The 25,328-nt window shown below is 41.1% G+C and overlaps 1 protein-coding gene across 1 annotated transcript in view; it reads left to right on the top strand.

The window, feature by feature from the left end:
* LOC107120938 (pro-neuregulin-1, membrane-bound isoform-like) overlaps window positions 1-24,998 on the top strand; it is an 87,952-nt gene extending 62,954 nt beyond the window's left edge. The window contains exons 3-6 of the mRNA XM_015423727.1: window positions 6,811-6,935; window positions 20,106-20,156; window positions 21,770-21,820; window positions 24,985-24,998. Of these exons, the coding sequence (XP_015279213.1) occupies window positions 6,811-6,935; window positions 20,106-20,156; window positions 21,770-21,820; window positions 24,985-24,998 (241 nt within the window). The remainder of the gene's footprint in view (window positions 1-6,810; window positions 6,936-20,105; window positions 20,157-21,769; window positions 21,821-24,984) is intronic.
* The last annotated feature ends 330 nt before the right edge of the window (window positions 24,999-25,328 follow it).

The raw sequence follows: 25,328 nt of genomic DNA, 5'->3' as shown, positions 1-25,328 counted from the left end.
CTGTGGACAGGACAGGGAGGTCCAGAATAGCTTGAATGCCCGCCACCTCAACTGAAAGATGTAGACCTGTTGAACTGGTTCCTCATCTATGCTGTATCCCAAAATCACCATGCTAAGGGGAAAAGTTTGTTTAACTGTTTAGAGTTTATTTAACACCTGTTATCAGGCCCTGATGGCACAAGTTGCTCTCCCGAAGTCCAAGTTCTAGGTTTGACAGTCTTAAAAGGCATTTCCTTTGGCCACCTTGAGCCAAGAGGAAAGCCAAGAGGTATACATAAATTGAGGGATAGGGAAGCAGCTTACTCATGTGTGCCCCGCATAAGCTAAAAACATTGCTATATGAAAATTCTCTTCAAAATGGAAAATTGAAAATCAGTGCTTGAAGCCCCCGGAAACCTCATTCCATAGCTTTGTGATGTTGCGTGGTAATTTGTGCAATGTGCTGTTGTTGAGGAAGAGGAAACAGCTTCCTCTCCCCCTCCCCAAGAGAAGGACTATAGGTAAATTTCCCAATACAATTGGAGTTCAGGGGCTTGTATTTGAGTGTGGCATTTTTCTGCATGCCCAGGAAGCTCTCTTTGCTAGTGGAACCATTTGCTGTTTTTTTTTTTTTTTTATAAAGATTTTATTGACTCCCCTAAAAAAGGGAGGAGTTTCGCTTAAAAAGAAAGATAAGGAGGGTATATAGTGGGAGAAAGAGAAAGCTGAGTGATGTATTGACTGTTAGATTAAACTGTTAGTAATGTCCAATCAACAAAGGCTTCTTCTGCGTGTTGTCAAACATCTTTTTTCCATTCCAGTTACTTTCTATGTTAATTTATTAGTAATGTTCCTTTGAATTTCTGTTAAAAAGTCTCTTCAAGGCACATTCAGAACCGCTTCTTTAACGCGCTGGTTACTTTTCCCCTCTCAGTGACGGGAGAGGCTTCCTCTGTTTTTCTCTTGCCTCCGGCTTCTTCCCCTCCTCCTTCGGGTCGCTGTTAACTCTTTCAGTTCCTGTGCTGTAAGCTGTCTTCCTTTCATGCCATGCCCGGAGATCTCCAGCTTTGAGAATGGTATTAATTTCAATTTCGCTTTTATCCGCTCCCAGTCCCCTTCGCTGGATTCTCCTCGTTGACTTTTATAAGCGCTCATGAGGCACTTTCCGCTGTCACAATTCAAGCTTTTCTTTTCCTTCACAATCCCCGTTGGATTCATAGCCATACACAGTCCAAATATTAAACAGCCGGCACTCACGTTGACACAAACGCCCAGACGGAAGTCCCTCCCTTCTCCCCCGCTTGTCTTTACCCAGCTCCGACATCTTGTTTTTTTATTTTTAGTAAAGTTTTTAAAATGCGCTCCAGGGAAACAAAACCTCTTGCTTATTTTCAAGTACATCAAAGGAAAACATCACTATTCGCTCAGTCCATTCCCCCCCTCTTTTCTTTTTTTTCTTTCTCGCTTATAGAGGATTAACCTCCTCATTTTCCGCTGAAGGGGGGGGGAAACGTTCTTAGTTCATTTTCTCTGTATTTTGACAACTCACAGTTACGCCAGTCTTTTATTTTCCATTTTTTCCCCCGCTTCATCACTCGGTGACGCCCGGTGGTTCCGCTAAACCCCGTAGAACGGGGTCGCTCACGCAGCAAGGTCCAAAGGGGCAGGGCATGGCGAGAGTCTCAATCTCCGATCTCTCGACCGAAAGAGAGACTCCCCCCTGGAACGCCCTAAAGCGCCCCGGATCCGAGCTCCTCTCATCTGAGGGGCTCGTTCGGGTCTCCGCTTGCGCGGATTCCCTCCTCCACCGCGGGCGGGCAAGGCGCCCTCGGGAGCGACCCGAGGATGCGTCTGCCTTTCGCGGGAGCCAGACCGGAAGCCGAACCATTTGCTGTTTTGATGAGCAGTAAAAAGCTGCTACTTTTAGCACTGGAAGATCATACACACTGTGTACACTGCAGAGACCAGGGTAGGGTTGCCAAGTTGTACCTCGTCCTGAAGCGGGGGACTCCCAGGTCGATCCTGGAGCGCGCGCTGCATCCACATCACCAGGAAGTGTGGATGTGGCATGCTGGGGGCGGGGCCACGACCATCCAAGGGAAAACCATAGAATTTTCCCTCGGATGACCGTGGCCCGGCCCCCAATGTGCCCGGCATAGTCGCGTCCCTTCCTGGTGACGTGCACGTTGGGGTGGAGTTCCCCCCGGGGCCCGATCCACCCCCCGGGGGGACTTGGCAAGACTAGACCAGGGAGAGGTGCCATCTGAGATTTACACAGTAGGTCATTCACAGCTTCATGGTTTACAAAATCTCTCCAAGGCTGTGAACAAATGAAGAGCTTCTCAAGGGTAAGGAGGTAGTAATTGTCAAGCTATCACTTCTAGTTTGTTATGTCAACACCACAGTTTCTGATCAAGCCCTACTTGGTGGTTTCTGTAAATTTCAAGATGTACCCTAGAAAAGCTGAAATTGCTTTCAGAAATGTAAATACTGCTTCTGTGACAGTCATGGATGGTTTTTCACAGCACTGGAGGGAAGTATAGAATGTGTTCTAATGCTTTAAACCATTTGAATGCCATGTTTAATATTTTTAGAATTATTTTGGTGAGAGTGTGAAAGAACTGGTGATTAGGCATGAGTGCTCTTAGAGCTTTTTCCTGCCTCATAATTTCTAGAACACTTACTCTGAACATCAGCTTTGCTTTGGGCCGTGTGCTTACTCTGCAGTATCAAAGTGAGTAGCTTATGCCTTGTTGCAGAAAAACATATTTCTTCCTCAAAACACAGACATACACACAAAGCAAGTTAAAAAAATGGAATCTAAAAAATGGAATCTTTCTAAAAGCTGCAGCCTTAATAGGCCACAGTACTAGGTAAATCCCAATTTCTTCTCCCCCACCCAATCCCTTGTGGCAGAATTCCCTTCTTCATATGTCACTGCTGCTTCAACTGGCGGGGGGCATTAATAATGAAATTGCTGAGGAAGTGTAGTGTGTAGGTGCTGCAGCACTTTCCACATTGTGATTGGCTTCGTTTGAATTCTTGCTACCAGATGAGTATTCTGAATGATAATTCCAAAAGTGCCACTGGAAAGTGATTATGATATCTCTTAATGTCAGTTTTTAGCTTACTGTTCTTTCTTTCATCTGCTATGAATGGCTCTGCCTAATTACTGTATTTGGAGAAACTCTTTTCAACCAAAGTGATTAATTATTAGCTATTTATTCTTGGTCACCAACAGTTTTGATTACTTATACCACCTGTGAAAGAAATTGTGTTAAAAATTTTCATCCTCAAGGGTTTTTTTAGATCGTTATTTTTAAGAGACCCTTTAAGAATTTTATACTACTGGTTCAACTCTGTGTGTTCCCAAAGTTGACATTTTAACTTTTTATTAAAAATGTGCTTTCTCTGTAATTTTTTTAAAAAGAAAAACACTTGATCCTGAAATAAATCAGTAGACTTATTCTTGTCACTCATCCTTTCAGGAGAATTTTAAGAGTCAAGCCATGGAGGACAGCATTTGCTGCTCTTAACTAACTTTTAGTCTTACATCTTATACCTAGTCCGTACCTACTTTTATCTCTTATACCTACCTCAAAATATTTTGCATTTGGTTGTGGGGAGGCATACAGTACCAGAACCATGGCCATATTGGTACAGTTGGACTTTGACCCAGGGACGCACAGGTTCTGTTCTCTGCTTACTGGATGACTTTCAGCAAGTGAGTTGCTCTCAGCCCAACCCAGCTTGTGGGTATTAGATGGATTATCCACATATATACAGTTCAGAGCTTCTTGGAGGCAGGAGATAAATATTGTGACAAGTATAAGCCTCAGTCTTTTTGTAGTATAACAATCTGAAATCCGAACAAACACAAGGATTCAAGACAACAGTTTTATAAAGACAAACATTTTTCCTCATGTCGTTGATACCCCAGTCACTTTGGAGTTCTTGTTTCCTTCCTGAAGTAATATCTAGACAGCTTAGTTTCCACATCTGAGTTTGCTCAGTGCAGTGGTATTGCCTGGGTGTCACAAAGTAGAAGACTCTATGTGGTGAGTTACCAGTCTCCCCTGCTCCTGAAGGCCCTTCTGTGCCATTTAGCTCAGGGTTTTTCTTTTTTCACCCCATCTGTCTAATCAGTGTAGTCCCCTGTTGCTGTCGTTACACTCAGAAATACGTCTGGTTTGTGCCTCAATTCCATGGTTCCTTCTCCCTCTCTTTCCTCTGCCATTCGACTGCTGCTCTCCTCTATTTCACGGTCACAATTGCATGGAACTGTTCAAGTTCCCGTGACCTCTCTTGTCCAGGTGAGCCAATGAACAGAAGATGTTTATTCACTCAGTGTCAATTTTACATAAACTGTGTTTACACTGTTGGTAAGTCCAACTAATGGATGCAGTAACTGGCTATGTGAGATATCTATATTACACCAGCTCTTAGTAGTGTTTTCTTCTCATGTATGAATGTGTCAGTCATACTGATAGCCTCACTATGCCAGCTAGTGGTTGAACACACAAGTATATCAACCTCCACTCTTCTTGCAAGGAGTTAGACACAAATAGTGATCGCAAGGGAACGTTCCTCTGGCCTGTTCCCACATTTTTCAGAGCCCTTTCCAAACATGGCTGAATTATCTGAACCTTGATTTGTTCACTATAGTGGATACCTGCGGAGCATTCGTTTATGGATCTTTGCCTGACAGCAGCATGTTTATCAGTGTCTGTACTTGTCAGTCACATGGAAATCCTTTCTCAGATCTTACTTCCAGTAGAGCACTTTGGCAAGGATTATATTTTGAAAAGCAAAGATCAGTGCAGATCTTTGTGATGGAACAAGATGAAAGTAGATTTTATAGCCTGCTTTTCTTTCCTGTAAGGAGTCTCAAAGCAGCCTACAGTCGCCTTTCTCTTCCCTTCCCACAACAGTCACCCTGTGTGGTAGGCAGGGCTGAGAGAGTTCTGAGAGAGAAATGTGACTGGCCCAAGGTCACCCAGCAGGCTTCATGTGGAGGAGTGGGGAATCAAGCCTGGGTCTTCAGATTAGAGTCTGCTACTCATAACCACTACATCACGCTGGCTCTGAAGGAGGCTATAAGAAAGGATGAGTTCTGGTTTTCAGGGTCGTTGTTTTTCAAGCTGTTTGGTTCATGGAAGCAGATGTTGCTACATGAGCATTGAATGTTCATATTATTCTTTTAGTCCAATTCCTCAGTCATCAAACATTCACACTAGGTCAGAATGACTTGGACAGCTGTTAGGTAACATGTGGATTGCAAGCTAGATTTGGAAGGATCAGTAGGTCACCAGCAAGAAAGGGAAAGAAGGCACTGAATTCTCCTGCAGGGTGATTATAAGCGAAAGATGTATACATCTTCATGGTGGTAATCTCATTGAAATTTGCAGAATTTCGGTTTTAACTTTTACAAAGTAAGTTTTTCTTTCTATGATCATTTAAAAGAAACATCGGAAGCATGTAACTAATGCCTTCCAAAAGCCTCCCCTATAGGAGAGTTAAATATTCTTAAACCTAGACCATATTTAATTGGGCCCTAAAATCTTTAATTTTGGCCAGAATATATTATTTGTTACTGTTATTTTAAATTTTAAGTAAATAAATAAAACAAATAGTTAAAAAAATATATTCTTTGTTCATGCTGAGTAATGCTTCACCAGTGAGCTTTCCAAAATTATTATAATCACAATTATGGCATCCCTGGGTACTTGTGCAGCTGAGGGCAGAGTAAGGCAAGGCACAAGTGATCTATAGCTAGCAAAGGAAGTATCTTAGTTGCTTACAAAAGTACATGAAACCAGAAGTATTTAAAGAAGATGATATATCACTTGGCCTGCTTTAGCCTATTAGTGTAAGGAATGAGGGATGCTTGAGCACCTGCTGGTTCAGTTCACATCCTGATCACTTGTCGTACACAGAGAACTGATTGTTTGGCAGGCAGTTTATGTTCCTTGCAAGTAGCTCAAGCCTGTTCATTCCAGGCACAGTGCACATTAATGGCCCCCTCCCCACACCCTTTGTTGCCACACTATTGCTCTACCACCAATTGTTTAAATGAAGAGTTGACAAAAACAGTTGATCATATATGAACACTTTATAGTTTTTTAAAAGTCTTAATATTGACTGTTGAATCAATGTTAATGGTTGCCAATTTCTCTGGATCAGCAGCAGATTGTACATATGTGTTTTTGCACAGCCTCATGGGAGCTGTAGGTTTCCATCCACTGGGATAATTTAAGTACCTGACCAGCCATCTATGACTCTGGGGAATTGCAGCTGCTAAAAATGGTGCATTTGCCTGCCAAACATGTTTGTTGTGAAGTTCTTAGCATCTCTATATGGAACTTGTCTTCTTGCCGTCCCCTGTGGCCAGAAATAGATGGGGGTGGGGGGAATCTGCCTGACACCCCTCAGATCACCCTCTCTAGACTCACTTATAAGCCCAAGCAGCTTAAGCGACTGGATATCTTGTATTTATTTAGGAATGTTATGGTGCCATGTACCATTGTGACACCAAATCACAATGTGCAATTTCTTAGAAGAATCTAACTGCTGTTCCGATAGTTTATCTGTAAAAACAATGGAAAATGCACTTATTTCTGCAACAGAGAAGTTCAAATAAATATATTTCTGTCCATTCTTTTAAAATGTCCATTTCTCTCCTTCATTTAAAATGCCTGGACCGTAATAATCAGGTGGTTTATTGTATTGGCCTGTATTCCCCACATGTTGGTGTTGCTTAATGAACAAAGCACAAGTGCTCTTAGTTTGTAATGTGTGTGTTATAATGTTTTGTCTCCTGCTCTCCCGTAGGACATCCTCAGAACTTCGAATTTCGAGAGCTTCATTGGATGATGCTGGTGAATACACGTGTAAAGTGAGCAACAGATTTGGGAATGACAGCACCAAAGCTCGGATTGTCATTACCGATGCCAGTGGTAAGATATGGTTCATTCTTTAACTGGAATTGCTTGCGGAAGTAGGAAGCATTCTTGCAGTGATTGCTAGAAAAATCACATGGGTGCATCTAACTGAGCTGTAATGAAAAAAGTGGGCGAACAGTATTATAATTTAGTGGGTCCTTAGCATAGCTACAGTTTACAATTAGCGTAGGCCAAAAATTTATTTTTGTCATGTGTCCCCAAAGGGACCTAAAGTGGCTTACAGAAAATTCCAAAATATGATTACAATAGCCAATTTAAACATTACAGTTTAAAATAAACAAATAAAACTAACTATGTGGGCAAGCAGAGGACAAAGAAGCGTAACCCAGATTATATCCAGGGGCTGCTAGGAGGATATTCCCCACTTTCTCCTCTACCAAAAATGGTTCTGGACGTTAAGACTAATCTGGTGATTCTTGCATTGAGAATGTTCCCTCTGCCAGTGCCTCAGACCAACTTAGAACTTAGTATGTAGTAGGGGTATACACTAATTTATCAGGCTTTGTTGTGAAAAGTTGAATCTTTTAAAACACTTGATCACATTGAATGTTTTTTTACAAATGAGTCAATAGAACACCTACGGCTGCTATGTGTTAATGTATGTTTTTGTACCATTTCCCAACTTGAAACGGGACAGACTGACAAGAATTGGCATCATGGACTCAAATCATCTTCATATGCCAGCCTTGTCTCCAAACCAGCTGCTTAATCAAACACACAACCATCTTTCTGATATCACTGTGATTTCTGAGCAGATAAAAAACTTGACAGATTCACTTTCAATACATATGGATGGTTGCCCAGTCTATGCCCCTGATTAATCGAATGATCACTGTATCGGTTATATGAAGGATATAGGGTGTTGTTAATTATATTATCTTTTAGCTTAGATTTGTGATTGTGAGGAGCAGATGATGGAACCAGGAACTGTATAAGCAAAGGAATTTTTATATTAAAACCTTCATTCTGTTTTGCTAATCTAAGCAGATATATTAATGCATTTTTATTATATCAGTATGCATAATCTTTATAGAAGTACTTTTTTCAATTATGAGCGCCCCCTGCTTATTTGTACATAAGAGCATATTGTCTCCTAGACATTCTGTAGAAGAATTCAAACATGCTACCTTGAATGGCATTTTGTATTAAATCCCAACAGAAATGCTGGTATACGAAGGTGTTTCTAACTCTTTTAAAATGAGATTTTTTTCCAAATGCACTCAAAGGCTAAAGAAATGTGCCGAGTATGTGGGGAAAACTAGACCCTAGCATCCTAGTCATTAGTATAATTCTATGTACTCTTTTGCAAGGGTACAGCACAGAACATAGCTGTGGGCCATTGTTCTAACTTTGCAATCCAGTGCAAAATTACTCCAGTCTAAGCGCGTTGAAATCACTCTGCATTGGATTTCACTGTAAATGTACTTAAGTGGCTGCAGGTACCATTCAGATCGAAGGGAAGAGGTATCACTGTGTGTTCATCTTATATGTAGATCTGAAATTTAGTGTGAAGAATACCTTTTCCCCCTTTCCTGGAATTCACTGAAGCTCCAAATACATTATTCCCTGCAGCAATGAAATACCATACATCTATACACATTAAATCATTAACAGCTGCCCTTCCATATCCCTTTTCTGGAATTTTAAACCATACATTATTTGAGTGATGAGGCAAGCCTGTCATTATCCAGAGATATACTGCCAAAGAGATATTATTCAGGCTGAAATGCAAGAAATGCGAAATACCTGGAAAATAAATATTTGTAAAAACTTTTCACAGAAACTAGCACTGTTACGGTATTAATTGTTATATTGGATTACTGATTTACAAGTACTAAAATAATGGATTGTGCAGATTTTTCATTTTCCTTGTAAACTTAATCGGTTCCCATGCATAAAGGAGTTGTTTGCTCATAAATCTGCACAGTTTCACACTTGGAATAGCTTTACCAGTTTCTGGTGGTGTCCCAGAGAGTCAAGGCTCAGCCAGACATGATAGGTTCAAGTAATGACTCAGATAAACGACCACATGTTTGGGCATGAAGATACTCCTGTACTCCATTCCAGCATAAGGAATGGGGAAAGGATCATAGAATGTGTGTGGGATCTCATTCCATCATCTAAAATGCGTGTCTCAGAATTCCAGCAGTGCTGCTGCTCTGTGAAAATCCTTAAATGTATTACTCTGTATACCACCCCATTCACTGTCGCCTGATAGAACTGGGGGGGAGGGTTGTGGTTTGGGAGCCCCATGCAGCTCTGCAGGTCTCATGCTAACATACAACAGGAGAGCCCAGTTTGGTGTAGTGGTTAAGTGCGCGGACTCTAATCTGGGAGAACTGGGCTTGATTCCCCACTCCTCCACTTGCACCTGGCTGGATGAACTTGGGCAAGCCGTTTTTCAAGCTGTTCTTGAAAAAAGAGCAGTTTCTGTTGAGAGCTCTCTCAGCCCCACCTCCCTCACAGGGTGTCTATTGTGGGGAGGGGAAGGGAAAGGAGTGTGTAAGCCGCTCTGAGACACCTTTGGGTAGTGAAGGGTGGGATATAAATCCAATCTCTTCTTCTTCTTTTACCTCACCGGGTGCCTGTTGTGGGGAGGGGAAGGGAAAGGAGTGTGTAAGCCGCTCTGAGACACCTTTGGGTAGTGAAGGGTGGGATATAAATCCAATCTCTTCTTCTTCTTTTACCTCACCGGGTGCCTGTTGTGGGGAGGGGAAGGGAAAGGAGTGTGTAAGCCGCTCTGAGACACCTTTGGGTAGTGAAGGGCGGGGTATAAATCCAATCTCTTCTCTTCTCCTTCTTCTTCTTCTACTTTGTAGTTCCCTCAGCACTCAATTTCCTTTTCTCTCTTTCCATGACTGTACAGCAGCCACTAGTTTTACCTTTTTTCAGTTTTCCATTCTAAGGATAGTTTAGCAAATTCCAAATGGATTACAGGACCAGAAGTACACACTGGCAAATTTTATATTGAACATAAAAAGGAAACTAAAGGGGAATCATATTCATCGTTAACCTTGGCAACGGCCAGAGGTGTACCATATAATAACAATGGAACAGCCTTAGCCTGAAAAGCTCAAATACCAGCTGATGCATAGTTACTGGAAGAATCGTAAGAGGGCTGAAGAATACACTGAAGCCAGTTTCTCAGCAGCATTACTATGGCTTGTCCATGACTAGTTATAAGAAGAAGAAAAAACCAAAATAATAAAATGTATTCACCTGATCAGTCGAGTGACCATTCATAAAACAAGCTAAATGATGTGGTGGAAGGACCTTTAAAAACACTAAAACTGGGGTCTTTCAACAATTTACATCTTAAAAACTCCTGGAAACAATACAGTGCAAAATAAACAGCTTAAACCAAGGCGAGACCGAGATATCAGTAAGGCATCAGCAGCAAAAAACCCAAATTTGAAACAGGTGTCTGAGACAAACAAGGGGGATGGAAGAATTCACCAGAGAGACAGCTATCACTGTCATTTATATACAGGTTAAAAAGGAAAGGGGCCAAACGGCAACCTTGTTGGACACCTCTGTTAACTTGGTTTTTACCTTTCTACAGCTTGTGATTGGCTGTGGAGCTAAAGAAATAGTGTGTGCAGTATTCCCATACCTCACACCTCACCTCCGTTTTAATTGCCATGATGAGCCTGTGGAGAGGTCATATTGATTGAGAAACCAAATTAGCAGTGGAGGTAGCTTTCGTTTGGTCAGCCCACTTCATTTGTCTTGTGCAGCCATCACTTTCATTGCTGCTTGTTACACCCTTGAGTGGCATGAGCAAAAGAAGAGTGCACAGTTCATGCGAGGTCTGCTCCCTTCACCCATTTTTATTTGCTAGCCTAACTGGGAGAGGGGAGCTTCCCCCCCCCCCAGGTAAGAGACCTACAGTTGTTGCTCCTTGTGACAAAGGAGCTAAACTCTACTTAGAGACAAAACACTTTCTCACAGTATGATTTTTTGCATGTTTGTTTGGTGGTCAGTCATTTTGTATTTCAACCGAGTTTATTCATAGGCAAGTATAAATAGGATTCCACCTTAAAGCTTGAACCTATGCATGTTTATTTAGGGATAAGCGTGCATAAATTTGAAGACGAATTTATGCATGCTTACTCAGATGTTAATCCCACTGTGCTCACTGTAATTTACTTCCAAGTAAATATTCATAAGATTACAGTGTCAAGGTGCCTACTGGTGGGAGGTGGTGCTGGAGAACTTGAAGGGAGCCAGGGGGCGAAGTTCAGGGGATTAGATCAATGGAAAGTTTATTGACCCAGACCATCCATTCATATTAACCTGTGCATGTCAGCAAATTACTTCTACAGAAGTATACATGCAGGAGATGGCCATTCTCTCCCCCCCCCAAGTCTGCCAGAAGGCCCAGAAATAAGGTCATAGTTTGAGTTTTTAAATTGGGATTGCATTACTGGATTCCTGTTACCAGCCTGTTGTGTGCACCTATCTAAAAGGTTTTGCTGAATTTCTCCTTATGAGTACCATGAACTAAGGGGACTCTCCAGTTTCTCTTCCACCCCATTTTCTTCCTCTTCTCTTGAGTCTTTTGGAAATAGGAAGCTTAATTCAAAATTCAGGGGTCTTCCTGACAATATATAACAAAAAAGATTGGCTTGAATTTTGGAAACTAAAAAGAATTTAGCCATATAAAGTAGTGCACCTGTTGGGATTGACTGCCTGTAGGCTATGGGATTGGCTCGAATGTGGTAAGGAAGCTGGGTGATCCCAGAGATGTTTTAAGGTTTCTGCATTACAAGAATGCATTTTAGTGGGCAGAGTAGAGATGTCTATAATGCATTTTAGAGAAATTTGGTTTGGGAGGACAGTGTGTCACGGAAATATAAAAATTCCTCAGTTGTGTTGTTGATAATAATTACATATTTGAGAAATGTAATTTATTCATAGGTACCCAACAGGATTGTCTTCTTTACTCTGATGTTTAAAACATCAATTGAATTTCTAATGATGCCAATAAGGAATAATAGCCCTAGACTGGTGTAGTTAATTTGGTGGATTCTGTATTCAAGATTTCACATTAAATAATTTTTGTATTTCTTAAATCTATGTTGGCAAAGTTTCTATTGTTTCGTGTATTTTTGCCCTGCCCTTCTATTACAGGCATTAGTTGCATTTTGTTTATGATCCTGTATCAAATTCCATTTGCTCCTAAAGTTATTTTGGTATGGTATGTAAAATATGTAATTAACAATACAGGTATGGAACTGACTGACTATTGATTGCAGCTCAATGATTGCACCATATTGGAAGAAACTGATTTAGCCAAATTTGAAACATTTCTCTTCTAACGAAACTAACATATTTTAATAGATGTCAGAGATGTGCAAATGGTTATATAACGTCATTGAAGGATGCAGTATGTTTATTTGGAGTTACATTTAAAGATAGCATTCTATTTTATTTATTTTTAATGTGTTATGAGTCTTCTTTTGTCTTTATTCTGTTATTATTGTTTTTGTAACCTCTTTACTTTTTTCAGTTAAAGAAACAAAAGAATTACACACAAATTCTATTGTACTTTTCAGTTTATCTTGGTAATTGTAGACTGCAGGTAGCTCAAGTATGGCTGTCCACTTCAGCCCTTGCTACTTTTGAAAGTGTCAAAGTAATTGGGAAATGTGCTAATTTGTCTGGAGTATAAACATAATTGCAAGATAAGTGTGTATTATTCTGTGAATCCTCTTGTCTAAGTGTAAGAACAAAGGCACCATAGGTGCATATCAGAAAAGAACCTCTGTTTTTGCCTCCGAATGAATTGTGTGGCTGTAACTACTTCAGTCTTCTCCTGTTTAACACCCCAAGTGAGTAGGAGTACTCTCTTGATATTGTGAAGGTGGGAATAACTTGATATTGTGAATGGATTGAACTAGTTATATCACATTGAAGAGAAAATTCCCCAGGAATAGTGTCAGCCAGAATTGGCAGCCTCACCTGGTGAAGTAGTTGATAAAGATTCCATTAGCTATTGTAATGATAGAATTCAAAATTTAGAGACATTCCCAATTAACAGTATTAGGAATTGGTAGGTTGTTCCTATACAAGGCTCAGGGGGTGCTGTAAAAGATGTTCTTCATAGTAAAGTTGTTCTGAGCTGTTCCTCATTTGATAGTAGTAGAAATTAGAGCTACTACTCAGTCTAGAAAAATTTGCTTTTTTTATAAGGTTTTGTCTTTTATTTGTCTTGTGTCATCTGTTTAAAAGTAATGTTTTGAAAACATACACATCTTGTCCACCAGCCTAGCATTGCCTCTCCAGTTTCTAGAGGATACAGTTTATTACAGCAAGGTCTTGTCCTCTCTTAACACGAGAAGCTGAGAATTTTAGCGCTGCTTAAGAACATCAGAACATATGAGACGCCAATGTTGGATCAGGCCAAAGGCCCATCCAGTCCAACACTCTGTGTCACACAGTGGCCAGAAATACCAGGTGCCATCAGGAGGTCCACCAGTGCTTGTTCTTTGGTTCAGAAACTAGAAAGGAAACCTCTCTACAGGGCTTTTTTCCTGAGAAGACAGGTGTGAATTATTCATTGGCCATGTTTTAACATACATTTGAAAGGGTTTTTTGTTTTGTTTTGCTGTCCACTGCTCTTTCTGTACCAGTTAAACTTGTCTTCTTGTTTGCTGTTCTCTCCTCCTTTGTTAGCACTAGCAAGTTGTAACCTTTATGCTGGTCTTCCTATCAGTTAAATTTCGCTTCTTGGAGACTTCCTTACATTTATTGGGGGATTTTGTGGTGTGGTCACCTCATTGGATGTGGGGGGGGGGAGCCAAAATTTCTCATCTGGGTCACCTTGAAAGTAAATACTATAATAATTTAAGATCCAGTCAAAGCAGTACATAGAAATAGTTAAGGCCACAGTAATTTGGCATTTGTAGTGGTCATGTTTTCTCTGTTCTTAAAATTGCAAGAGCTTTCCCTGCATGCTTGTTAAAAAGGATTTTTATTTTGCCATTCAGCCCTCCTTAGGAGAGAGTAATTGAGGTCAGGATGGCTGTGTGAAGTTCTCTGGGAGAGGGAAAGTGTGATATAAATAGCAAACTCTGGGGTTTGGGTACATTATGTTAATTGCCTTTCGCAAACTAATTTGTCACTCTTTTCCTCTACAAAAGATTCTTGCATCTTTGTGGTATACAGGCTTTGTAATATTTTAAGGATCTTATTAAACCCTAATGAAGGGCACCGATAACATTTTGTGTAAATTAAGAACAACATTTCCAGGTACATGTGCCAAACATAATATATTCAGTATCTATATTTAGGCTTGTTTATAAGAGATCTCGTTTCCTGAAGTTCTGTGCCTTTGTAATTCCCACTGCCCCCAACTTTTTGACTTTTGGTACAAACTTTACTTCAGAAATACACGATTCTCCTTCCTTGTATTTATTTTTCTTACTTCTGTGTTTGGTGTAAGAACGAATAGGGTCAATGTGTAAATATATGTGTGCATTTCTTTTTTCTCAGTGGAGGCATGCTGGATTCTGCCAGATGTTTGCTGCTTTACCCCTTCAGTTTCCATCACTGAAGACAATTTAGAGATCAGTGGCAATTTTTTAAATGTTAGGCAAGATGTTATAAGTCTAATCCTTGGCATGGGTAAATTAACATTATGGCTCTGGAAACAGAACTTCAGTTCCATGCCATCCTTTCCATTTCAAAAGATAAGGTAAATGTTAATGAACAGATGTACTGCTTGTACAAAATTGTGGTGCCAGGTAGGAGATTATCATGGGAAATACAAAGCAACATTTGTATTTCAAGTTATATAGCTAATCCCCAGTAAGTTTTATTGATTCGTGTTAATTTAATTATTTTTATCACGCTCAGTGGATCACACTTGCTCTGAGTTCTCTGCTGTGGCCTGTCCGTCCTGGGTGGCCCTCCACGGCATAGTCCACAGCCTCATCGAACCACGCAAGCTCCCTCGCCACTTCAGGGCAGTGATCCATGTCTCTTGAGAAACCTGTATAGGGGTCAAGATATGGAACAACTGATTGGTTTAGCATAGGAAAAGGAGTACAACAAGGATGTATATTGTCACCTTGCTTATTTAATATATGTGCAGAGTATATCATGCAAAATGCTGGCCTGGATGAATCACAAGCAGGAATTAAGATTGCCGGGGAAAAGATCAACAACCTCAGATATGCAGACAATACCACTCTAATGGCAGAAAGTGAAGAGGACCTAAAGAGCCTCTTGCTCAGAGTAAAAGAGGAGAGCGCAAAAGTAGGCTAGAAGCTCAACATCAAAAAAACTAAGATCATGGCATCCGGCCCCATCACTCCTTGGCAAATAGAAGGGGAAGTCGTGGAAGTAGTGACAGACTTCATGTTCCTGGGATCCCAGATCACCGCAGACTCTGACTGCAGCCATGAAATTAAAAGACGCCTGCTCCTTGGGAGGAAAGCGATGGCGAACCTAAACAGCATGATAAAAAGTCGAGACATCACGTTGCCAACAAAAGTCCACATGGTCAAAGCAATGATATTCCCAGTAGTCAAGTATGGCTGTGAGAGTTGGACTGTAATGAAGGCCGAGCGTCGAAGAATAGATTCTTTTGAACTATGGTGCTGGAGAAGACTCTTTGAGAGTCCCTTGGACTGCAAGAAGATCAAATCAGTCAATCCTAAAAGAAATCAACCCTGACTGTTCCCTGGAAGGCCAGATAATGAAACTGAAGCTCAAATACTTTGGCCACCAAATGAGAAGGGAGCACTCATTGGAGAAGACCCTGATGCTGGGAAAGATTGAAGGTCAAAGAAAACAGGGACGGCAAAGGATGAGATGGTTAGACAGTGTCATAGATGCAACGAACATGAAATTGAGCCAACTTCAGAGGATGGCGGAAGACAGGAAGGCCTGGCGTGATCTGGTCCATGGGGTCGCGAAGAGTCGGACTCAACTGTGTGACTGAACAACAACAAATTAACACAGTTAAATAAGGCCACGGTGGCTCAGAGGTTAAGATGCTGCACTGCAGACCAGAAGGTCTGTAGTTTGGCAGCTTGTAGTTTGTGTTAATAAAAGTAGCCAAAACCTTCCTGTCTGCAGCTCAGCGTCTTAACCTCTGAGCCACCATGGCCCCATGCCATGACAATAGGCCATGCTATTAGCTTTTCCACATCTCACCTCTTAAAACAGATGGATAAAGTCCTCAGGCGATGATCTCAGAGGAAGAAGAAGAAGAGATTGGATTTATACCCCGCCCTTCATTTGGAGTCTCGGAGCGGCTTACAAACTCCTTTCCCTTTCCCTCCCCACAACAGACACCCTGTGAGGTGGGTGGGGCTGAAAGAACTCTGACACAAACTGCTCTTTCAGGAACAGCTGTGCCAGAGCTTGTGACTGACCCAAGGTCACATCAGCAGATGCAAATGGAGGAGTGGGGAATCGAACCCGGTTGTCCCAGATTAGAGTCTGCACACTTAACCACTACACCAAACTGGAAGACAGCCTATTAGAAATAGCAAGTACACGAATAATTGTAACCAAATCCTGCCTCTCTAAGAAGGGTCACATTTGGTGAACCAGCCCAGGCTGGTTAAAGATGCTCCATACAATACAGGAGATCTGTGTTTGTGTTTGCAGATCTGGACATAACTGTTAATTATCTTCATTGTGCATCATGTATTCATTTTACAGGTTTTCCCCATAATTTATTTCTACATGTTTCTCTTTGGAGTTAACTGTTGCCAGGAATCACATATCATGCTGATTTATAGTTTAAAAACATAGAGGCTGGCACCAGTAATCTTTGAAAAATCAAAGGTGTTGTTGTGGTAAAGTAACTAACCATTCAGACCCATTGAACTCGTTACAAGATTTCTAGTTGAGTTCAGTGAACTTGGCCTTCTCCATTGATTCCATAGCCATCATTTCAAGCCTGAATTATTAATCTTGAAAATTAAAGCCCTACATCTCTTGATTTTGGGTTCTAAAAAACAAGCAATCCCAACTATTATAAGGCAAAGATTATTGGATTAGTTTGTTGTTCTGAAAGGTTCATGTAGCAGGAACTCCTTTGCATATTAGGCGGCACACCCCTCATTTAGCCAATCCAAGAGTTTACAGAGCTCTTCTTACAGGGGCTACTCTAAACTCTTGGAGGATTGGCTACATTAGGGGTGTGTTGCCTAATATGCGAAGGACTTCCTGCTACAAAAAGAGCCCATATTCTATGCTATGCTTACATCATGTGTTAAGTGATCTGACAGCTTTCCCCAAGATTAATGTGACAAAGTTGCTAAACAATTCTAACTTTGCAAGCAGTTGTTACAGCAACCCCCAGTATTGATCATCCATCATCCAGTATGGAAGCTTTTTTTTTTTTTTAATGGTTGATTCAGGAGTCATGCCTGCTGAGTCTCCTGTGTGAGCAAGGAACTTTTCTGTTTCTTAACCAATGAGGTCAGTGCATAAGAACAAAGGATTATATTTAAGATGCAGCCAGTGACTGAATCTTTCAGAGGATTTGTTGGGCTACAGAGACCATCTTTAAACTGTTTCTCATTTTCTCATGAACTTCCACTCAGCATTTTACCTGAAAAGGGGGAAGATGCACAGGCAAATGTTTTCTATTTCCTGTGCTGAACCTTGCAGTGGCTTTCCTAGAAGAAGTGCTTCATCACTTGAAAGAAGATAGTGGGTCTCCAAGTCCATATTCCCTCAAATCTGAGAATCTGTAGAAGGCAATTGTCTCTCGTCCAGAAATCTTGTTGCCATCTGCCTTTGGCAAGCACTGGAGCAAGCATTGCAATTCCTCAAGTTAACTTCTTCCTGTTTTCTGTTTATCTGGTTCCTGTTTTTCTTTGATGGAGCCAAAATCTTAGCTTCATTGAAATAGTGCTTTTTTTGTACCAGCTGTGTACTGATCTGATAGTTATAACTTATCGTGATTCCTGGGTATACATGACTGTTAACTTCCATTAGAGCACTTAGAATTCTGTAGTGGTTTTTTAAATGATTTTAGTTTTTCCAAAATATACTGTAGTGTTGACAGTATAGTTCAGTATCTTTACAGCAGCACATGTTATAGATGATATTGTCTTGGGTAATGCTGCCCAGTGACTTTGTAGATGAGTGTTGAGTTGAGGACTTCCATTCTGTTAGCTCATACTCTTCATCCCTATGCTACAATACTGTTCATCCCTATGCTGCAACTGTACCAACATTGCTTGGTGGTGTTCTCATTGCCTGGTTTTTCCCCACTGAATTGTGTTTCAAGCATTTTTAGGTATCATTCTGTTCTAAAGTTATATCAAATCTGCAAGCAAGATTCCCCCATCTACATCTAGTAAGCATTGGATTTAATGGAACTGCCTCTGCTGTAGCTTTTCTCTTTATGGAGTCAGGAGAAGACCCTGTGGAATCACTCCCATTCCACTTTATACCATTTCCAGGTGGAACACTGTTCCTTAAGAGGCAAAGAAAGTATTGTTTTGGAATTGTCTAATTGATGACAGGCACCTCTGCTGAGAGAATTCCTTTTCCTCCCTGTTGTGATTTTAAAAAGGCTAATTGCTTGGGCAGCTCAGCAGTAAAACTGAGCAAATGACTATATATCTGTAAAAACTGTGAAAATTCTCTTTCTATCAACTACATTTGCACATATTCTGTGCATTGCCAGATTCTTTGACCTCACCTGGGCTTTTTATTTTACACTACCCAAAGTGGTGTTAAAGAAAAGTGGATGTAATGTTTTGCCAGTGCAACGGAGATGAAAAGCAGTAAAGTGTCCTAAGGAAGCCTTTAACGTTTATGGAAAAACTTTGCTACAAGGAAGAGTTGGGAGAGGGGTTTGCATTTGTGGAAATGATCAAAACATAAATAGTTGGTTATACATACCAGCTGAAAATATTTGATAAAAGTAAAGAATTATGATTCTGTGCCTAAAAAGCATTCTCTGGGGTGAGGAGAGGATCATAATTGTTGTATTTGATGCCCCATGGCCTGCATCTTTTTCTAGCACAACTACATGTGAAGTAGTTACAAGTGAAAAAAAATTATTATACTTCAAATTCACATACAACTTGAAAATGGAAAACAGTAGCTGCATGCTTGTCTTGGAACTCTGGAAAGTATACATTAGATAAAAGTCAACACACATTCTGTGTGAACAATTAGAGGAATGGAAAAATTAATAGGAAAAAATCACTGATTTTAAAGAGCTTTGGAAGGCCAAAGAACTGGATTCCCATCTGCCCATCTGTCTTGTTTTAGCAGTTATTTTGTCATCACCCCTTCAAGTGTTTGAGATTTCTTATTCCTGTTCTTACGATGCCATATTAGAATGATCATGGTATGTCCTGAAATGAGATTGTCCTGGTGTTTTCTCATATTCCATGTTGGAATGAGGACACTTGAGTCATCAGAGAGCTACAATGCACAGTGTTGACACATGCACATCTTTACACCACAGAAGGAAAATTCACAAAGAAGTTCCATGGAGAAAAGTGAACTGAAAGACTATACTTTGGCCCCGGTATAAGTAAATGTTATTTTGTGAGACAAACAATCCCAGCCTTCTCCTAAGAATGGAGTATTACTTACAGCAGAATGCTCTGCCAAGACACCTCATGTATTACACAGTGTTGTGCATTCTGTTCGTGGATTAACTGAAGTTTTTGTGTGTTCATCCTGATGCAGCACTAAAATGTAGTTTCATTTCTGAAAACAGACACTCAGAGCTGGTTTTTTTCTCTCTGACAGTTATTTCTGCTGAATCATTCATTGGAGCCCTGTTTGCCAGAGCACACAGCGTTTACTTGTGTGAAATGTAATATTAATCCTAGTCCAGATGTTACCAGATATTATTCTGTAAAGGGAATGATGGATCATAGAAAGAGGAACCTCAAAGCAGCTCACCCAAGAGGAACTGGTCCTTTCTTTCTTCCAGCAATGGCTGTCAAACATTTCACTTTTCTGACAAAAAGAGATTCCTCCAAATATTTGAGGCCAGTTATAGCAATTATCCCTGTTGATTTATTTTAGAAGTTTGGGTTAACCCTGCCCCCCCCCCCCCAGCTGTATTTCCACATTTTTTCAGACAAGTTTTTTTGTACGCCTGGCAATGCAGAGACACAGTCAAGTCATGGTATAAATGCTACTGATTCTTGTTTTGTTTTGCAGAACCCACCAACACAATACCAGTTTTGACCAAAGGAGCAAACACATCTTCACGTAAGTCAAATTAAATGATTTGTCCCTCTTCAGCTAATTCTTCACACTCAGGTCTTCACTCCACCTTTCTCTACAGTTTGCCTGTAGCTAGAGCTTCAGCATGCAGAAGGGTAAAAAAGCAACCATCTGATTTCCTGGAAATCTAAATCTTCACTTCATTTAAAGCAATAAATGAGCTCTCTGCTAGAGTTTTAGAGACTCTCTCAACTTTAAACATGGTGTTAAGTTATCCACTGCAACAACCTGTCAGGAGTGGTAGAGCTCAAGAGGACGCGGTTTAAAAATAGCAGCCTGCTGGGTCCTATATTCTTCTTTAACAGTTTTCTGTTTGGCCCAGCATGTAGATGCCTCTAATTTCCTCCGCTGTTGCATGTGCCCTTCTTATAGCATGGCAGTGCTGGATTTCAGTGTTTTAATCTGGAAAGTTAAAACACGTTCATATCATAGTTGATGCTCTTTTGCTTTTACTGTTTATGTTGGCTCCGGTTCCTCCATAAGGACATTGTGCTTTAAATAATAATAATAATAATAATAATAATAATAATAATAATAATAACGCACCAAATCTATTTTAAGTTTCTCCTTACAGGATTTTTTTCAAGGTAGGGTTCACAAAGTATTTACAAGGAGGGCCACATTTATATTCTCTGTGAATTGCCCCTTACAAATTCGCAAAATGGTAATCTGCCCTCGTTCAGGTCTTGCATGCTCTAACTGCATGCTGCTGCTTGGTTCTGCTCATTTGTCAGCTTTGTAGCAATGGAAAGTGGATGACACGTCATTAGCTCTTCTGGATTTATTTATTTTTTTGGTATAACAGAAGTTGTTGGTGGAATGAAATTGCCTGCATTTTTGAGCTAGATCAAAAAAGGGGCCTCAGTCATTTGCTTTGAAATTGTCCTCAGTCTGCAACTTGATAAAGCTTCTTGGCATGTGTTTGATCTTGCATTTAGCTAAGGAGATCTTCAACCTTGCTTTAAACTTGTAGGGAAGATTAACAAAAGTTGACAATTTCAGAAGCCTAGACAATTCTGATTTCTCTCAGTTCTCCTTATTTGTTAGTTTCTAGGTTCATAAATTCTCTTGACTGCTAGCATGTATCGTTCCCTGTTTCTCACTTTCCAAGCCACTTCAAGTTGGATTTCTTTTCACTGAAAACTTCTTTCACCTGTCTGCCACATTTCGACACTAAACCCGCTTCCCTGCCCTGGATATTTCCTAAATTAGGCACTTCTTATGGACTCTTAGTCTTCGTAGAGCCATCTAAACATAGCCTTTTTCTCATGTAGCATGGAGTCTTCAAATCGACAAACGAATTGTCTTTTTTCATCCCTGGCCTTATACGTAATCCCTTCCACAATGACTGATCCATTGTGCTGTTAGAAACAACTGAAAAACATCTTCCCAAGTTCTGCCAGTTTTCCGCCAACTGTAGTAGCACTTTTCCCCACAGCTTGCCTAAGACATCTTGTACTTACTTTGAAGTTTCTTGCTTTCCAGAGCGTTTTCCTTTTATTTTTTTAAAAACCATTTTCCTTTCCTGGAAAGGCTAACTCCAGGCTAAAGCACAGCTTACAGATCCCCATTATCATCTTGCCTTCTGTATATTGCAGAGCCTATAGAGAAGATATCAGCCTCCACTGAAGGAACAAATACATCTTCCTGTAAGTACATAATGATTAGCAGTCTCAGTGAATTCATGGCATACATTTTTCCAGTTCGGTAATATGCGTAGACTGTATTCTAATTGACAGGGATGCGGCTTTATTTATATATTTTTTTTATTTTGCAAAGCTTAAGAGCCAAGTAGGTTTTCCAGGATCTACCTTATAGGCAGAGAAAGATAGAGCTCTTGCATGCTAGTGAAAAGAAAAATCCTAGTCTGTCCCCTCCCTCTCTGCTGCCAGGCCTCAAAGTACTGGTTATTGGTTATTGAAGTGCTTCATGGCCTAAGGCCTCATATTTATCAAAGTGCATCTCCAGATATATTCCCATGCCCCAATTATGCTCCTCAGGTAGGCTTCTCCTGGCATAGGACTGTGCATCTGACAACAGCTAGGATCTGGTCAATAGTGGATCTGTTCCCTTGGAGTGGCCTACCAGGTGGCACATTTGGCGGCTTTTTAAATTTTGTGCGCTTTCAAGTTTGTTACTTGGATGTTGAAATTTGTGTCCTTTCAACTGGGTGTTGCATTGTTAGCTGCCATGAGTCTGAAGAGATAAGGTGGGATATGAATGCTTTAAAGACATGTTCGTAGAGGTGGATGGACTTCTGTAAGAGCGTGGCATTTTGCTGTGCCAAAACTCTGGAATGGATTAGAGAAACTGGAATGGCTTATGGGATTTACTCTGGAGCATCACAAAGAGGTCTGTGCATTTTGGTGGTATTTTTACCGAATGTCTGTGGTGCACTTTCATGCCACATCCTATGAGAAAAGCTCTCTAAGGCAATAAAAGCACAAATACCCTGTATTGTTAGACTATCAGGATGTGAGGCTGGGGTCTTCCACAGCTCCTCATCCACTTTGATCCCTGTTTTGCATTTGAATGGTCCTCCAGTGCAACGAGAGAGAGTGTTTTTAACAATTCCTCACTTCCTTGAATACTCTAACCATAATCTGAGAATATTACTGGAATGTGCTAGGGTGCAGCATCTCAAGCCTGAGTCTTCTGACCTGGAAAGGAAGAATAGAGTTTTTGTCATCTCTTTCCATGCTTGAGGTGAGGTCTGTGGCTGTGGCTCCCTGGTAGAGCATCTTCTTGGTGTGCAGAAGGTCCCAGGTCCCATCCCAGCATCTCCAGTTAAAAAGATCAGGTAGCAGGGGATATGAATGACCGCTGCCTGAGAACCTGGAGAGCTGCTGCCAGTCTGAGTAGACAATACTGACTTCGATGGTCTGATTCAGTCTAAGGCAGTTTCATGTGTGTTCCGGCTGGAAGCTGCCAGCACGCAAGGTAGCATTTGAGGCAGGAGACAGAGAGGCAAAATAATACATTAACCGCACTAGAACACTCTGCTTATTTCTGCAGAAAAGCCAGAACTTGCTGAAAAGTAACTGGTGTTGGGTTTGCTGTGGGAATGTTTTCAGCCCCAACTGGAAACAACTACTAGCTGACAGGTTTCTGCTTCTGCTGCTATCCTATTCCACCACTGCTAGGGAACACAGTAAACCAATAAGCACTGGCTTGATCAATGGAGCATTTCTGCAGATGGAAAGAAGCAGTATTTCAGGCTGCAGCGGGAGGTGAGAAAGTCATGCTCTATGGACGGAAATCCTTCCCTCTGCAGAAACCCTCTGGTGGAACCAGGGAACTGAAACTACAGTGAGACTGAGTGATCCAGCTGAGCTGGAAATGAAAAAGTACCGATGAAAGGAATCAAAGGAGACAGTAGCCACATCCTGCAGATAGCAAGAGACCTGGGAATAGAAGAAACCTGCATCTTGTCCCCTTCAGCAATTCCTTCACCAGTTGCCATTTTTAGGCAAGAGGGGATGTGGCCAGACTAGAGGTTTGAACCTTTGTTGATCCCATGTGAGCCAAGAGGGAATAGTTCTCACCCATATAGTGAGGTGACAAGTATTTAAGTGTTGTTACTTTGGGGCTTGTCCTTTGTCGCTAATCTGAAAGATGAACCTAATGGCATATATCCAACCAAACTGTTCCTCTGACAAAATGGTGTTTCCATTTGCAGGAAAGGAGGGCAGTGATTTCCCCTCCCTCTGCAGACCCCCACTTTGTTTCCTAGGCTGCTGATGAGGGTCTGCTGACCCCAGGAACAAAACCTGGGGGAGTCAGCGTACTGAAGGAGGAGGGGAAGTGGGGAAGTGGGAAAGTCCTCCTTTATGAAGTCCACCAATAGCCGGATCCATACCAGTGTTCTCCTAATGTCAAGAAGCTCCAGTTAATGCATATAAGCAGAGAGCGACCTGTAATTTGCCTCTGAAGTCCAGTTATACAAAAATAAGAGAAAACCTTTAGAAGCCCCTTGCTTTGGTGTTCCCACAGCATGTAAAAGAAAATAAGGTACATTAGTGCGCTTTCTTTGTTTTGTGCAGTGCTGGATTCACAGGAAGTAAATTTGATTAGCTTCATCATCTGGATTTCGAAGAGGAGTCACATGGACATGATATGCTTTGGTTGCACCGATTATTTTCATTTTCCAGGATGCCAACTGTTTTCATAAGGCAGAGTCAATCAGTGGCTTGAATTCAAGCCGAACTATTGCCTTTCTTGGACGGGCAAGCAGAGCTTCACACACAAAATTCCACAAGTGCCTCTGTGGTGTAGCAGCTGCGTTCTGGGATGGTGGAATTGTATCATGCTTAGATGGTGGTGACCTGCAAGAGTGTCTCGGAAGGCTATCGTCTCCTGTTGAGGCGACCTTGCAGAAAGTAGCCAGTCTGCACAATAACTCTGAACTGAAGTGGTGGAGTCTTTCACTCCCAACCTTGATTGTTTAATTATCTTTCTTTTGGCATGGTGGCACAGACCAAGTGCTCCAAACTAAATAGACTGTTGAATTGATCCATGGTGACAGCTTCCATGTTCTGTAAAGCCTATCGTGCAAAAGTACAGATGAACTATTTTTAGGTGCCCTTAATTCACATTCAGTACCTTTTACAGAGGTAAAATGTTTAATTTATCCCAACAACTAGAACTTGATGGAAGTGGAACTGAGAAGAAAACAGTTAACTTCAATGAGACTTAAGATTTCAGTTGATGCGGTCCTTGTAGGTATTAGACTGATTGCTACTTTTAACTGTTGTCACAGGATTTTGTTATGAAAGTTACAGGAAATTTTTACAGGTTTTTTTTTCTTTTGCAGTTAGAGAAATGTAAAAGTGAAGTGTAAATTAGTTTTTATCAGCTGCATCATCACATCGCTGGTATCGGGGGTGACACTCTAGTTTCTGGGCAAAACTCTGTGGTTTGAGCCCAATTTTACCATACAGTTTTGCCCAAAAACTAGAGTGCCACCCCCTGACGTTGGCAATGTGATGACATCACTTCTAGGCGATGCCATTAGGTGACATTTGGAGGTGGTGTTCCCCCCACCAGCCAGCTGGCCATTGGCAGAAAGGGGTCCACAAAAGCAGGGGAACCCCTGCCCAGATGGGAACCTGACAACCCTACTACTTGCTGGTCACTACGCCAGCTCTTGTCTTTCCT

Source organism: Gekko japonicus, unplaced genomic scaffold, assembly GCF_001447785.1.
Source record: "Gekko japonicus isolate JY-2015 unplaced genomic scaffold, Gekko_japonicus_V1.1 scaffold48, whole genome shotgun sequence".
NCBI lineage: Eukaryota > Metazoa > Chordata > Lepidosauria > Squamata > Gekkonidae > Gekko > Gekko japonicus.
This window is presented reverse-complemented; position numbering and strand designations above follow the sequence as displayed.